We start from the raw sequence: 17,274 nt of genomic DNA, 5'->3' as shown, positions 1-17,274 counted from the left end.
ATCTTATTTTAATAGCTAACTGTTATAGAATGCTTCTTCTTTAGAGTGACATCTTCAAACTATATTGCATATGATATAAGCAGCATCTGCTATAGATATTGTTGAAGGAAATCTTAAAGAACTGTTAACAGATTTAGAAAGAATTTCACAAAGTCTGAAAATGTGGCCCCTATTTCAGGCTCAGTGTAGCATTTCATTAACTGTTACCATTGTCTTATATGTCTTGTTGGGTTTAGAATAATATTTCATCCAATTTTTCCTGGCCACTTAAAATATTAGTAATTTCTTGTAGCATATGTGGGAACTTATTGCTTTAAACCTAACACAAAGTGAAAGATCTGTAGAAACAAAGATATGGAAATAAGACTAAAAATCACACAGGTCTGAAAAATACAAGTTCTTTCTTACTCTACCAATGCATTTTTTTTTTTTTTTTTTTTTGCGTAGAAGAACTGGAGTGTAGGTCAGAGGTGTCGGGCTTGGGGGGTGGTGAGAGGATTCACCAGAGACAGAGTGGGGAGCAAAACAGGCAGACTGACTGAAATACACCGCTGAGGGGAGCAGCAGGGGAGATAGGAGAGGTCTGCTGTACCATGTGGGTAGCTCCCTGGCTGGGGATCCAACTCAAGCCATCGAGGTGGTAGCGCTGACACTTAATCCCTAGGCCACCAGGGAGGCCCACCAATGCATTATTTTCAAGCAAAGGAATATAGGAAAGGAAAATTCTTCTTGTACCCATCAAGGTTCTTTCAGCTGGTCTGATAATTAAGTTGACACAAGATAGATGAACAAGAAAAAGACAAATCTGGGGAGCCCATAGAAGTGAGGTGTCCATAGACAGGTAAAAGTGAGTTCATATGCCATCTTGAGCCAAGGAATGGCATAAAGGGTTGGGGGGGAGGGGTGTAATTCATTATAAGCAGAGCAGATGTTTGGTAAGTAGATGTTTGCCCTCCCATACAGATATGTCATAAAAAGTTATTTTCTTTAATAGTTCTCATGATGGTCAAGGCCCCTCCATCTAAAATATCTAATGGAGAAGCAAAATTTTTATCTTAAGCGTGTGAGAGAGCTGGCCTTTAGTTCAAATAATCCATGTGCCAAAGTGGCACGTCTTAGGGATGCCTGTTCTAGACCCCTTCAGGACTGAAGTGTCCACATGCAAATTGCAAAGACCCTAGCACTCTTGTAGTCTGGAGATTCTGTTCTGGGAAGTGGAAGTGGGATTTTATTTACACTAGAATTTTATTACCCTCAGAGGCCCTCCTGTCCAGGAGTGGAAGGGACTCTTTTTTTTTTAATTATTTTTTTTAATTTAAATTTTACTTTTATATTCCCCATATAATTACAACCCCCTTATTTTGACCCCAAGCCCTCCTTTCCCCGCTTGCCACCCCCCCATAGAGTGTCTCTGGTTCATAGTTATTTGTTGATTTTGATATTTTCTTTCCTATAGTTATTCTTTTTCCAGGTCCCTTATTTAAGTTTTCTACATTCCTGCTATGAGTGAGACCATCTGGTATTTTTCTTTTTCTTTCTGGCTTATTTCGCTGAGCACGATCCCTTCCAGCGCCATCCATGTTGCTGCAAATTGCATGTGTTTATCTTTTTTTTTTTTTTTTTTTTTTTTTTATAGAGGCATGTTTTTATTTATTTATTTGTTTGTTTGTTTTGTTTATACATGCACTGGGTACAGTCAGAAGCGCGGGAGGGTGAGAGAATTCACCAGAGCCAGAGTGGGGAGCAGAGCAGGCAGAAGGACCGAAGTACACTGCTGAGGGGAGCAGTGGGCGGCAGGAGAGGTCTGCGCGCCATGCGGGACCCTCCTCTGGTGGCTGGGGAGCAGCCGGGGATCGAACCGGCGCCGCAGAGGCCGCGGGCAGCTTCGCAACCGAGCGCTCAACCGCTGCGCCACCGGGGAGGCCCTGTTTATCTTTTTTGAATCTGAGTAATATTCCATGGTGTATATGTTCCACATCTTCTTGATCCAGTCATCTATTTTTGGGCATTTGGGTTGTTTCCAAAGCTTAGCTATTGTAAACAGTGCTGCTATAAACATAGGGGTGCAGGTGCTCTTTGGAATTGATGTTTCTGTGTCTTTTGGGTAAATACCTAGGAGTGGAATTGCTGGCTCATATAGGAGCTCTATGTTTAGTAGGTCAAGAAATCTCCACACAGCTCTCCATAGTGGTTGGACCAGTTTGCACTCCCACCAACAGTGCAGAAGAGTTCCTTTTTCTCCACAACCTTGCCAACATTTTTTGTTGCTAGTTTTTTTAATATGTGCCATTCTCACTGGTGTAAGATGGTATCTCATGGTAGTTTTGATTTGCATTTCCCTGATTACAAGTGATATTGAACATTTTTTCATATGCCTGTTGGCCATTTGCATTTCCTCTTCAGAGAAGTTTCTTTTTAGCTCTTCTGCCCATTTTTTGAATGGATTATTTTCTTTGTTTTTGTTGAGTCTCATCGGCTCTTTGTAGATTTTTGTCATCAGTCTTTTATCATTAGTGTTGTGTGCAAAAATGTTCTCCCAGTTGGTGGGGTTTCTCTTTGTTTTTGTTATTGTCTGTTTTGCTGTGCAGAAGCTCTTTAATTTGATGTAGTCCCAGCTGTTTATCTTTGCCTTCACTTATCACTGCTTTGGGTGATGTGCCTGTAAAGATGTCTTTGATGTGCATGTCATGTAGTGTTTCGCCTATATTTCCTTCTATGTATTTTATGGTTTCAGGTCTTATGTCTAGTTCTTTAATCCATTTTGAGTTGGTTTTTGTGCATGGTGTTAGGTAGTAGTCAAGCTTCATTCTTTTGCATGTAGCGACCCAGTTTTCCCAGCACCATTTATTGAACAAACTTTCTTTGCTCCAATGCATATTCTTTGCTCCTTTGTCAAAGATTAGTTGACCATAAATCTGTGGGTTTATTTCTGGATTTTCTATTCGATTCCTTTGGTCTGTGTGTCTGTTCTTGTTCCAATACCATGCAGTTTTGATGATTATGGCTTTGTAGTAGAGTTTGAAGTCTGGGAGTGTAATGCCTCCATTCTGGAAGGGACTCTTAAAAAAAAAAAATCCCTTTAGTGGGAATGAGCCCACCCAGCTCACGTCTTGTTCTGAGGCAAACTCTGGCCAACCCCATGCTCTTCATCCCCCATAGAGGCAGGAAGGGAGAACAAAATGAGGAAACTGATGTTGTGTGCCAAGTGACTTCTCATTAATTTTTCTACAGCTTAGTTCTTATTTTACTGAAAGCTTTGTTGGTGACATCTGGACTTGAGAGAATTGGTCTCATAGTTGTCACTGGATGGATGAACTGAGGGAAAACTATTATTTTTGCTTGAGAACTTATGAAGGGTGGAAGGAGGGGAAGGGCCATTCTGAAGTCCTTAGGGCTGGAGAGGTTGGTTTTCTACACACTTGTCTTGTAGGAGTCGGGAAAGAAAGCCACAGAATATATTGACTTATTAATTTATTTAAATGATTTTTTAAAAAAGATTTATTTTTATTTATTCATACAAGACCTGAGATGTAGTCCAGCGGTGGTGGGTGAGGGAGGGAGGGAGTGTTTGTGTGAGAGGATTCACCAGAGACAGAGTGGGGAGCAGAACAGGCAGATCTACTGAAATGCACTGCTGAGGGAAACAGTGGGCCAGACAGGAGAGGTCTGCTGCACCCACGTGGGTTAGCTCCCCCGCGGGGGATCAAGCTCATGTCGCAGTGGCTGGTGTTAGCTTGATAGCTCTGAGACTTTAACCTCTGCGCCACGAGGGAGGCCCTATTTAAATGATTTTACTTACCTACTTGTGAAAGAATAATGGTGTAACACTCAAAGTGTACAAAGTAGTGTGTAATGAGAAATGTGTTTTCTTTCTTTGGTGCCCTGGCCAGTCAGTTCCTCTTTTCAGTGGCAAACACCATTATCAATTTATTGTGTATTGAGATACCTATCTATAGGGATCTTGGGGATTTTTTTTCTTAGGGAAATGAAAGAAAAAGAAGCAGTTCTTAATCTATTTGTCTAGACATTTAATTTGCAAATGTTCTCTTTCTTTGTGTAGTTTTTTTCTTTTCAAAACACTAATAGTACCACACTGTCCACATGGTTTTGTTCCTTACTTTTTTCACTTTCGAGTGTATCTTGAAGATTCTTCTTCATAGTACACCTTATGCTCTTGCTTTTTTGAATGACATAACCTTTCATGATATGTGTGTGTTATTTCTAGCTGGGCTGTACACCTTTGGATATGGATAATAAGGTGATAGTCAACCCTTTATGGTTACAAAGAAGACTACAACAAACCCTTGAACATAAATCCTTTTGTGTGCATACATCTGTAGGTTAAATTCCTAGAATTAGAATTTCTAGGTGAAAGGGAACATTAAACAATATTGATAGCTGTCAAATTCCTTTCCACAATCCCAGCAACATGGAAAGGAGGGCTTGCTTTCTCTCCTAGTCAACACAATGGAGACACCAAATTAAAATTCTAGCCAAAGAGATTAAGAGTTGCTTCTTTTTCTTTCATTTCCCTAAGAAAAAAATCCCCAGGATCCTTAGAGGGAGGCATCCCACCACTCAATTTGCATCTGAAAATAGTCGTGATTCTCTCTCTTTACAATTTGTTTTCTTACTTGGCTAAAGCCTAAGACCTGAGAGAATTTCTTTGAGAGACTTTAGAGGGAAAGAAAGGCATTAATGGTCAAAGAAGCTCCTTTTCGCTTATTAGTTTTATCAGACTTCAAAAATTCAGGGCTTTTATAGTCAGCACAAAGAAAAAATTTTTATTTTAGGACCATGAGAGCGGAGAGGTCCCTATGGCCAGGAGAGGGCAGCATGTCCCTGCAGAGAATCAGGCTCAAACTCCACTAGTGGGTTCAACTCCTCCCACTCCAGCTGGAGATCTAGGGCCTTTTCAGTCAGAAAATTCACCGTGTTACTTTGTCACTGTCATCTCATGATTGGCGCAGGCTGGGGTTTCTGAGTGGGGAACAAAGCTGCGCTAATAAAGCAGTACAAATTAAAATAGTAAATGCCAGCCAATATCAGGTTGGCTTAAAATTGAGGAGAGTATTGTGAACATAAATAAGAATAGCACCATATTTAGAAGAGAATTCAAATTAAATATTTGATTATTCCAGCTGCCGTTTTTGCTATATAGCACCGAAGGAATACTTATTAGATTAATGTTATATTTCTTATTCATTTTGTTGAAAAATTCTTAAACTGTCAAACTATTTCTTTAGCAATAGGATTTATTATTTTTACCTTAGAAAGCAAATTTACCTGCTCCCTTAATAATAGTCCATTCAGCCAGCAAACATGGCTTGAGTGCCAGGTATAGAGGCTAAAGACATGACCGCTGCTCTTGTTGGCAAAGCTGCAGTTTGGAACCTGGTTGGGACACTTCGGTTCTAACTTTTCTTTTTAAGATTTATTTATTTATGCATACAAGAACTGGGGTACAGGACAGAGGTGTCAGGGGTGAGAGGATTCACCAGAGACAGAGTAGAGAGCAGAACAGGCAGATCTACTGAAATACACTGCTGAGGCGAGCAGCACGCGAACAAGAGAGGTCTGCTGCGCCATATGGGTAGCTCCCTGGCCAACGGGGATGGAACTTGTGCTGCAGAGGCTATAGATTGCTTCAGAGTGCTGTGCTTAACCCCTTGCACCACGAGGGAGTCCCAGTTCTAACTTTAAATGAGGTGCCAAAACTGGTCATGTGGCTGTGGGCAAGTTACTTAGTTTCTCTGTGAGTCAGAAATTAAAATGAAGCCGATGTCATCTGCCTTACTAACCCCATAGATACCTACATGAAATTCCACATGCAGAAGTGCTTGGCGGGGAAGTAAGAGCAAATGTCATCCAGATGAAAGCTTTTAAAATCCACAAGATGGGCCTCCCCGGGGGCGCAGTGGTTGAGCGCTGGGCTGCGAAGCTGCCCGCAGCCTCTGCAGCGCCGGTTCGATCCCCGGCTGCTCCCCAGCCACCAGAGGAAGGTCCCACATGGTGCACAGACCTCTCCCGCCGCCTGCTGCTCCCCTCAGTAGTGTACCTCAGTCCTTCTGCCTGCTCTGCTCCCCGCTCTGGCTCTGGTGAATTCTCTCACCCTCCAACGCTTCTGACTGTACCCAGTGCTTGTATAAATAAATAAATAAATCTTTAAAAAAAAACCAAACCCACAAGATTATGGCTACCTTTTAAAGAAATAGAAGGAGCAGCTTAGTGAGTCTTTACCATGCCCCAGACATCCTGCTAAACGTACACATTATCTCAACGATTCCCCTGGGAGGTAGGGGTTATTAGCCCATTTTCCAGATGAGGAACTCAAAATGTGGGCTTGGGAAAGTCTTCCAAAGTCACTTAGAAAATAATGGATCAGAAATCAAGTCCAGAGCCCACAGGATGTGTGTCAGTCTGCTTCATTGCCTCTCAGTTCTGCACTTAGAAATTGTAGGTATCGCTCCCTCAGTTTTACTCCTAAGAGAACTAGCATCAAAAAAGTAGGTCATGAGCTTATGAAAAATTATTAAAACTTAAAGCTATGACTTTCCATACAAACATTAATTTAGGGTCTCGATCGATTTCAAGGTTATTGCATGAAATAATTTCTCTGTGAAAATGGAAATTTGGCCACATGTCTTTTAAAAATTCAGGATAACTGGGGAGATTCACTATTTAGTCTAGTGGCTTTTATTGTCTATGGGAAAAGCAAACATACTAAGGAGAAAAGGAGATTGAACTGAATGAAGGAATTACAAAAAAGAATCCCAGAGGAATGGTCTAGGCACCTTCCTCCCTCCCTCCCTCCCTCCCTCCCTCCCTCCCTCTCTTTTTCTCTCTCTCTTTCTTTCTTTTTTGATATTTAAAGAGCAGGTTTATTAGAAAAGGGATAGGACAGTAAAAGACACTTGCATAGTCTCTTCAAGCGGGCAGAAGAGCTGCCCCGAAAGAGACAGGTTTGCTGAGAGAGGCCTGCATGGCTGCAGGCAGGGGACCTTGAGGAGAGCTGCCTCCACTGAGGGAGGTCAGTGAAGAGAAGTCTCAGCACGGTGCAGGTCATGGGCAGGCAGGAGGCTGCTGCCCTGCAGAGGGGGAGAGTTGGTGAAAAGAGGCACCTGCATAGTCACAGGTGGGCAGTGGAAGTGCGAGGCAGGTTTCTTCAGCTTCTTGCTAGTTAGGAAATAGAGTGGATTGGGAATTTGTCTTAGGCAAGCCTCCAGGGAACTGAACAGGGAGGCCCAAGGCAACATGCCTATAGAATGTCCAAGGGACCTATTTGGCAGATGTGAAGGGCCTTGATTTGTGAATTAGGTAGTCTCATTAGCTGGTGATGAGGTGGCTTGCCAAACACAGATCCCAAGTGCCTTCCCAATTTTGGGGTACTATTTGGAGCTCGATAGTTTTCTCATGAATCACACAGCTGCCAAGAAGGAAGTTATTCTCTGGTTCCTGGACCCTTCAGTAGAGGAACAATTACCATGGAAAGTTCCTAGGGTGAAGACAGGACTGCTCTAACACTTTAACAATTAATCAGTAATGGTTCTATTATCTTCATTTGCAAATGAAAAAACTGAGGGGTTAGGGGTGGGGGGAGGGGTCTCAAATAAAATTGGCATAACTATGATTTGGACCCAGGCATTGTGGTGGTAGAGTCTATATTCTTAACCCTGCCACTAATCCATCTTTTTAAATTACTAATGAGGAGGAAAAGGATGTTGGGGGGTGGGGGGATGAGGAGAGGAACTAGGGAAAGAAATACACAGGCCAGAGTCTCTAGAGCCTATGAATACCACCAGGTAGTTCAACAGGCAGCTTCTGGAGACCCAACTATGTATAGGGCCAGGCACTCCTGAGCCATAGTCTGCTCCTGCCTGGGAAGAGGAGTGGAGAAGTTGAACATACACAGGTTACTCCTATATAATGTGAAAACACTTAAACAGGCAAGTCCATTGGTGCAGGGCCGAATTCCTGTGTTCCCAAGCACATACTTAACTGGAAAGTTACTGAGTTCCAGTTAAGGCACAGGCGATTCAGTCACACACCACATGCCCGTGGATTTCATTGTTATTCCTCTTTCATAAAATTAACCTCGTTTTTGTAAGACTGTTCTGTAAAGTGAAATTTAAACGAATTATTAGGTTTGGCTGGTCTCTATATTCCACCAGTAAAATATTTTAACTTTTGCTATAAGGTTGCACGCCTTCACCGTAGAGTGGTTGGAAAAGATACTCCATTAAAATCTGCAGAATGAATACTAATCTCCAATGTGAATCAGTTCATTAAATCGCCTAATGGCAGCCATGGAAAAGTAAAAGGATTTATAAAGCGTTTGCTCCTGAAACGAACGACAAGCAAGTGCTTTGCAAGATACCAAAGAAGTTAGTCCCTAGGGAATTCCACAAGGGCAGCGCCTTCAGGGCGTTCCCAGAGGTGCCTGCTCCCTGGACCCCAGCCGAGTGGGGGGGGCAGGCTCGAGGTGGGCAGGGGCGCGTCCCTCAGGGTGGGCTGTCCCCTCCACGCGCGCCCTCTCCCCCCGGTTGCGGCTGGGAAGAGCACCCGGGACCCAAATCCAGCGGTTTGCAGAAGTCCGGGATCCGGGATGCCCCTGTGAGCTCACACAGTGTGGCGAATGTGAGGCGCTCAAGAAACAAAGCGAGTCGGGGAGGGGGTTCGGGGGAGGAAGGGGTGGCGCGACGCCGAGCTCTCCAACTGCTCTAAGCGGGGAGCCTCCCGCGAACCGCCCCCTCCTCACGCCCCCCCGCCCGCCCCAGCCCGGCGCGGGAAGGGCACGCGCGTGGTGGCGCCCCATTCCCTTAGCCAGCCCCGGGGCGCACACAAAGCCAGCGCAGTTCCCCTTCCTTTGGGGCGGGGATTTGAGAAACCCCACGCCAAGGGAGCCCCCTCGCCCCCCTGGCCCTTGGGGTTCTCAGAGTTGGGACTGGTCTCAGGCCTGCTGCACCGGAGGCTCAGACTTTTTTTGGGGGGTGGGGTGGGGTAAGATGGCAGGTCCGGGAAACAAAGGAAACTTGGGCTTGGCTTCTCGAGCGGCGTGTGCGGCTGGCGAGTTCGCCCCGGGTCCCGCGGGGAGCCGCCGGGCGCCCGTGCCAGCCTGCGCTGCCCGCTCGGGTAACACAAAGCTCCGCGCCAGGAGCGGGCGGCGCCCGGCCGCCCACCTGCCGCGGCGGGGCGGCCCTGGGGTCTCCCGGGCGGCAGAGGCCGGGGCGGCCGCGGAGCAAGGGGGCGCTGGGGAGCCGCGCGGGCGCGGGGGAGGCGGGGGGGAGCGCGGGTGGGCGGCGTCACGTCACGGCTATTGTGGCTGTCCGGGTATATAAGTCCCGCCAGCGCGCCGTGCTCCCCACTTTGCCAGCGCCTGCCGGGAGCCTTCGGTCCTCCGCGCACCCTGCACCCAGCGAGAAGCGCCGCGCGCCGACGGAGCGGACATGGGTAGAGCCATGGTAGCCAGGCTGGGGCTGGGGCTGCTGCTTCTGGCACTGCTCCTCCCCACGCAGGTGAGGCCCTGGCGCCCGGCGAGGCTCGGGGGCCGCGTCCCAAGGGGGATAGGGGGAGCTGCTCTCGGGGGATGGGCCTGAGTGTCCCCCTCGGACCGTGGACTGGGACTCGAAGAAAGAATCCAGCGTGATCTGACCGGGGCCGGGACGCTGTGAATTGCACTTTCGCTGCGTGCGGGCTGCCCCCGACCCGCGCCCCGCTGCGGGAACAATGTAGTCCGCGCGCGCCGGCGAGGACCCTGCCCCGCCCTAGACTCCTCGGCCGCCTCCAGGCTGCCGGGCGCGCACCCCTTGCTTTCACCCTGAGGTTCGAGGGAAGACACCGTGCGCTTCCCACCTCGCGGAGCCTCCGGGGACCTCGAGCTCTTCGGGGAGTGGAGGTCGTTCTTGGTTACCCTGAGCGTCCCTCTTCCCCTAGGTGTGTCTCAGCGTCCCCAACGCAACACACAAAGAGGGTCTCCGGAGGGGGGGCGTGAGGGGTCGCCACCTTTGCCCATTCTGCACTCGGAGCTGGTTCTGGAGATCTCTAGGAAGCCCCGGCTGTCTGGCCCTATTCACCCAGCCCCGGGCGGTTCAGGGCTGAAGCCTGGGCGGAGACCCCATCCTGGCCCTGTGCTCCCTTGGGTGCGACCTCGCAGGTCTCCCTCTTACGACGGAGGCCGGTGTTTGCCCAGATCTGCCAACTCCAGGCAGCCGGCGGGTGGGACGTTTCTATTTGGAGTCGGGCTTTGTCCCGGTCCCCACCGCCCCCCCATCCCCACCCCCACCCCCAGATCCTCCATCCTGGGCACTGATCTTGCCCCGGCGGCGGGTACCAGGAATTGCCTTGCTGGGGGGGCGGGGGGTATGTTGCGGTCGCGAGGGAGACCAGGACTGAGCCTGGGGGGTGGGGGTGGACTGGGATGGAATGGTGGGGGGTGGAGACGGGAACAAGAAAAGGGGCATTTCTTTCTCTAAGCTCGGGCTTGCAAAAGGCAGGCGTGGCGCAGTCGGTGGCGCTCCACCACCTTCAGCTGGGGCTTTCGAAGGAGTGTCTCCTGGGCTGATCTCCCGGAAAGTTGGGTGCACGGGATCTTGGTCCCTAGACACGCAGTCGCCGGGCTCACCTGGGAGCGCGGCCGAGAGTGCAGCGATCCTAGCCCGCCCGCTCGCGGGCCGGGGAACTGAACCCTATTGTTGTCTTGAGGGCTGCGCTGGGAGCCCTCGCTGCTCCCCGGTGGGGGAGGGGCGCGGCCGCGGAAGCTTACTGGTCTACCCCCACCACCACCCCCCCCCCCCCGTGCCCGTATTCTAGGAGGACGGTCTTAGTTAAGTAAATAAATTTAGTTTGTTAGGGCAATTTTTGTTTCATGTCAACACGGTATCAACATGAGTTCGTCAGTATTTGGTTGTAGAGGAACCCTAGTTTGGTGCACTGGACTCCATTAAAAGTCACCCCTTGCTCTAATGCTCTTTTTATGAATAAGAATAGATTACCTTCAAGAATCTCAAACTAGCTCTTGCCCCTAAACAGAGGCGGCCTGTTCTGAATAATTTCCCATGTTGTTAAGGCTTTCCTTTTGGTGGGAGTGTTATTTCCTAGCGGGACAAGCAGAATCTTGCTCACAGTAGGTCCCTGATAAATGCAATTGGCTTGATCAAGATTTTTTTTAACACTAGTCTAATTTGGATAGGATTTTGTACGCCTCTACAGTAAATGTTTGCTTAGGCACCTTAAGGGTTTTGAGACAAAAGGAACTGCCGCTGATGTATAACAGTTTTATCTTTGGATTAATAGGCAGCCAAATGTTCGCGTGGCCCAGACCTGCTTGGTGCCACGTCCTCAGGCCCGCCTGTAATCAGAACCCTCGTAAACCCTCCCGGCAGGGAAAACTGAAATCCCCCGTCTGCCTTTGTTCGTGACAAAGGAGAGATTATCACGTGCCCACTGGACTGTGCTTTTTGTGACTTGAAAAATCAGTGTGGTGCATGATGCCACTCTCAGGTGCTGGAACACGGGGGAAACTTTGGTTCTTGGTCACAGGGCTGAGCTTAGTGACCAGACAGAGAGGCTTGCTGCTTGAGAAAGCCTCACATGAAACCCTCTTGGTGTCTTTTGTGAAGTTGTTCCGACTTCACTTGCTTCCAGTGAAGTCATTATGCCTTTAGGCAAAGGCTTGTACTTTTTCTCAGTTTAAAACAAAAAACTCTGGCCATTTTGAAAAGATTTATGTGTAATTTGAAGGGAGCGAGTAAGACATCCCGAGGCCCTGTAAGTTAGAACTAGACCATTAAATGGGTGTGGGGAAATTTACCTAGCAAATCTAGGATGATGGTGACTCAATTCTAGTACCATAAGTCTCAGACTTCACTGTATTGTAAAATCCAAATTGTGTGTGCAACTTTAAAGTCTCCCCTTTCTTGGGAAAATAGAAGAAACCTTTTTTTAAATGTCAGTCAAGCTAGTCACAGAAACTAGTAGTTTGGTCCTTTATTCCTTATAAAGAATTTTTTTTAAGTCATGTTCTTTGGGAGTTATATAGTTTATTGCAGATTATTTTTGGTTTTGGTTGTTGCACTTTGCAGGCATTAGGCATCTCTAAGTAGTTTTGAAACTAAAGAGAATGATCTTGGTGGGACTAAGAATTCAGAATTTAATGATGTGGGTAAGGGAATAATGGAAAAAACAATCATTTAAGAATATGTTCTCTATATTGTATATTAAGTATATGTGAAGGCAATTGTGACATGTGGAATATTTATCAGTGATACTTTTTATATATTTTAGATTTATTCACAGTCTACAACTTCAACTTCTTCTGTAGTAACTCCTACAAGTAATGCTACCCAGTCTACCTTGACAGCCCCAAATCCAACTAATGGCACCACGGCAAGTGACGGTGCCCTGAAGTCCACAGCCAGTCTCTTCGTGATCTTGTTCTCCCTCCTGCATCTCTACTGTTAAAGAGACTCAAACCAAGAAACATCTGCACTTGCCCATCTTTCAAACCCAATGCAAATGGCGTCTAGACAGCCAATGTGGCAAGGAAAACTCTTCTTCATTGATTCTGCTAATTCCACACCTTATCAATAATTGACACAGAAAATGTTGAGAATCCCAAATTTGATTGGTTTGAAGAGCATGTGAAGGGTCTGACTAGCTGATGAATGCCAATATTAACTCTGCTGGAGTTTCCCGTACAAGATGAAGAAACACAACCAAAATTTGTTGAGATGCTTTCCTTAATTATGGTTTCAGAAATATGGAATATAAAACTCTTATCTTGAAATTAAGAATAGATATCTAGAGATAAAGGATGGGATGTAGAACAGAGATTCAGTTTTCATTTGGTTTGTTCAATCTATAAAGTCATAAAGAAGTTAGGTAATATACAAAGTTTCAGTGATTCTATTTATGTGTACATTAGAGGGATCTTCCAGGTATAAATCCTTAATTGTTTCTGCAGTACTGATTTAATGACAACATGCTCTAGATAAGCTTTTACATTGTAAACTATCACCGTGGTCTTGGGAACTGAACTCTTTTCTCTACAGCTTTGTATTTGACATTCCATTTGACTTTTTATATAGGAATTGACATGTACCAGGGCAATGATGGATTGGAATCTACCCAACTCCAGCCATAATTAGTAAATTTTGCTTATGTATTTAAATCACCTGTTCCTATTCAACAGGAGCGCCAGATTCATTTAGCTAAACTGATTCCAAATAGTAGAAGTACATTGACCTTAACTAATGTCAAATGCTTTTTTTAAAAAATTTTTAAAAATGATCTGTTTGAAGGTAAATTGACAAATCTTGAAATTAAAAAGGCATAAGTTAAATCAGATGTTTGGAAAGTGAAGACTGGAAGCTAATCTGCATTAAATTCAGAAAAATTTTTATACTTTTTTGTAAATACTTTTTTTTAAAGCTATGAATCAGAATAGTCACATTTGGAACCCTTTCTGTTATCCGTCAATATTTTTAGATAGTTAGAACCTGGTCCTAAACCCAAAGTGGGCTTGATTTTGAAAAGTAGTTCTTTACCACAATTGTTCCAATGCACAGAAACGTTTTTAAAAATAGACATTTCTACACTTTTGTTCGCATGGTCACACACTGATGCTTACATGTTCCGGTATCTAATATGGCCACAGTAGTCTTGAAAAACAAAGTCACTTTTTCCATCTTTAAAAACTCACATGGGAACAACTTTATCCAACAAATCTCAAGCTACTGTGTGTGTGAATGAACATTCCCTTTTGATTCATACCTGAATGCTGTACATCTATTTTGGACTGTATATTGTGTTTGTGTATTTATGCTTTGATTCATAGTAACGTCTCATGTTATGGAATTGATTTGCATTGAACACAAACTGTAAATAAAAAGAAATGACTGAAAGCAATGGGTCACATTTTATGTTTTTCTGATGCAAGGAATGCTTTGTGGACTATCATAGTTGTATGAATCTATTTAAACCATCAGGGATATATCTCAATATTTTTCTGTTCACCAAAACATTAAAATAAAGCTATTTTCTATTATCAACTAGCATTTTGACTAAGAAATCTGAAAGCTAACATCTTTGATCATATAAGGGATTGCCCCCTGTTTACTCAACTGTCAAATACCAGCTATATGCCAGGATACTGATGATCGAATGTTCTACTTGCTGGACAAGTCCTTTCACTTCAGTTGAGAGGGAATAGGCGAATGCTGTCAAGGAGGACTGGAAGGAAACAGACCAATGTGACACGTCATGGCCGTGGAGTGAGTGGTTCATGATGGTCTTGGAAATTAGAACTGAGATGGAGGATCTAGAGGGAAATTACTGGTAGAGCAAACACTGTGCACTAAGTTCCATTGGCACTGATTTCATATCTGTACCTTATTGTCCACAAGATACTGCAGTTTCCCAAACTGTTAATCCTTTCCATTCTTTTCATAGTCATGAATTCCTTTCTTTAGCCCTTCAAGTACCTTTATGGACTCCTAGCTGTTAACAATTTTACTACAGTTCAGGAAATGCCAGAAAAGGCAGGCTGGCATTTGGGAACAAGTGGAAGCTGCAGCCTGCAAGTCAAATACTGAGGAACCTCAGTTGTGCGCTTAAGATCTTTTAATTTATGGAGTCCGGCCCACCTAGATTATCTAGGGTAATCTTAGAGCCAATGGATTATCGACAGTATTTACAAAATATTTAATAGTAACACTTAGTGTTTGGTTGAATAACTGGGGACTAGTCACATTGATGCCTAAGTTAATGGTTAAACAGTCTGGCCCTTGTCAACTCAGCTTCCATATACATACCTGATCTTTGAACAACGCTTAATCTTCAAAGTAGGCTCATACTTCTATCTACTGTGATAGAAAAATCCACAATGTAAATGCCGTGATCCAAAGTTAACCATTATTAGTTAAGGGAATAACTAATATTAGATAAGGGAATGAAAGGGGAGAAAAATACTTGCTTTGTATGTATGCAAATATAAGAACTATAGCTATTACAGCCCTCATATCTAGAATTATACGTGTGTCTCTAGCTGGCATTCATAGCTACCTTCTTCCATTATCCAGTCTATCTTTCTCTTCCCTCAGCAAGTACCTCAGCTGATCGTGATTCTTAGCCTGGAGTGGGAATCCAAACAGTTGCCTGAATTTGATGGTAGTTTTCTACTGATATTAATCACTGTAATGGCAATAGTAAGACAGTCTTAGAGGGGTCCTGTATTCCAGACATCCTCTTTCTTAACCACCATTGTGTAGCAACAATCCAATTTCCCCTTGGTAGTCAGGATTAATCATTCCAGCTAGTGGAATAACTCCCTGCTTTGTTGATTCAGGGGACCTGAGGAACCCGGGGTTCAGATACAGATTTCAAATTAGAGTTCAATGGATTCATTGTACTATCTCCTAGTGGGATCACTGGGTCTTGGAACCAAGACCAGCAGAACATAAGGTCTCGGGGATAGTAAAAATTTTGCTAATGAATCACAGTTGGGGGTAATACAGACATTATTGAGAATAATGCCACTTTCATCTTTATCTCTTGATTCCTGGACCTGGAAATTCTGGATATGTGAGAAATAGGAACATACTTAGAACACATTACATTCTGGAGTTCAGTGCCCTAACCCGGCAAGTTATTGCCAGATATCTGGACTATGATTTAAAGTTTCAAAACAGTCTATTAAGTCAGTTATTTCAGGACATGGTAAGGCCAGGGAACTCTATGGGCACGGGCCCATTGCCACATGTCATTGCCTGAGTTTCTGATTAGAAGCAACGTTGTGAAACAGCATGATGGTGCATGGGTAGGATATTTTGTGAGGCCTCCCTGGTAGCTCAGGGGTTAAAGACACAGTATTATCAAGCTATCGCCAGTCAATGCAGCAGGAGTTAAATTCCCAGCTGGCCAGGGAGATAACTATCCACATGGTGCAGCAGACCTCTTCTGTCTCCCCCGCTGCTCCCCTCAACAGTATATTTCAGTAGATCTGCCTGTTTTGCTCCCCATTCTTTCTGGTGAATCCTCTCACCCTCCACACCTCTGGCTTGCACCCCGGTTCTTGTGTGCATAAATAAATAAATCTTTAAAAAAAAAAAATACTTTGTAAGTCTTCACATGGCAGTTTTGCCAGAAGCATTGCATACAGGGAAGGCAAATCCATATCCAGAGTAAATGTCTTGAGGAGACACTTACATAATAAAATGCTACCCTTTCCATGATGGAAGTGTTCCAATGTAATCAACATTCCACCTTGAAGATCACTGTGAGGAATGGTGTCCAATAGGGAACTTAGTGTTGATTTTTGCTGCAATAGAATTACTCAGCAATGTCTGTTCAATCTTAATGAGTACAAATCCAGGTTGCTGCATCCATGCATAACCTCCACCCTTGCCAAATAAAGTGGGACCATTTTGTTCATGAACCCACTGGGTGATGACTGGGATGACTAGGAAAAGAAGCTAATGGGTATGCACAGGGCCATCTTATCCACTTGGTTATGAATCTCCTCTGCTGAGGTCCTTTTAGATGAACATCTGCATGGGACACAAATATCTTGATTGTTGCCCATTCTGATAGGTCTGTCCATATAGTTGTCCCTCAGCCTTCTCTGTCACCAGTTTCCCAATCATTTCCTTCTGAATCCATTGAGCCAAACTTGATCACAGGCTCATCAATTGATACTGATTTATACCTATGGCCATTTCTCCTTCCAAGCAAAATGAGCAACCAGGTGTGCTGTTTGTAACTTCCCATTGGGAGTATTTCACTTCACCACTGTTATTCAGTGTAGCTGTCCATTTTGGAATGGTACCTGCATATTGTGTAGAACCTTCTTTAATCCAGACTCATGCTTTCTCTTTCTTAATCAGCAGGTTGTAGGGCACTCCCCACAGAATCATAGGTGCAGGCTGGGAGAGAGATGATAACTTTGCAGGAACAATGGCCATTGTGTCACTTCCTTAAGTAATCTTCAGGGCCTGCTTGAGTCCCGACTCATACACACTGTTTTCTTTTGACAATGGAGTGCTGCTGTGCACATCCAATTTTATGGCTTGTTGGGTGAGACAACACCCAGTTCTTGATGGGCAGCCAGGTTTCATGGTTAAGCATTTAGTTTCTGCTAAAGTAAGTCCAGAAATAAATCAAAGCCTGTTTTTCTTTTCTTTTCTTTTTCTTTTTTTTTTTAAGATTTATTTATTGGGCCTCCCCGGTGGCTCAGCGGTTGAGTGCTGGGTTGCGAAGCTGCCCGCGGCCTCTGCGGCG

The 17,274-nt window shown here is 44.9% G+C and overlaps 1 protein-coding gene across 1 annotated transcript in view; it reads left to right on the top strand.

Annotated features, from left to right (window-relative positions):
- Positions 1–14,381, top strand: part of CD24 (CD24 molecule) — a 41,131-nt gene extending 26,750 nt beyond the window's left edge. Inside the window, exon 3 of the mRNA XM_054699072.1 lies at positions 12,283–14,381. Within this exon, the coding sequence (XP_054555047.1) occupies positions 12,283–12,459 (177 nt within the window). The 3' untranslated portion in view covers positions 12,460–14,381. The remainder of the gene's footprint in view (positions 1–12,282) is intronic.
- The last annotated feature ends 2,893 nt before the right edge of the window (positions 14,382–17,274 follow it).

This window comes from Talpa occidentalis, unplaced genomic scaffold (genome assembly GCF_014898055.3).
Source record: "Talpa occidentalis isolate TD23 unplaced genomic scaffold, MPIMG_talOcc4v2.1 talOcc4.2, whole genome shotgun sequence".
In the NCBI taxonomy this organism is placed as follows: domain Eukaryota; kingdom Metazoa; phylum Chordata; class Mammalia; order Eulipotyphla; family Talpidae; genus Talpa; species Talpa occidentalis.
Note: the sequence above shows the minus strand (reverse complement) of the source record. Positions and strands in the feature narration are given on the sequence as shown.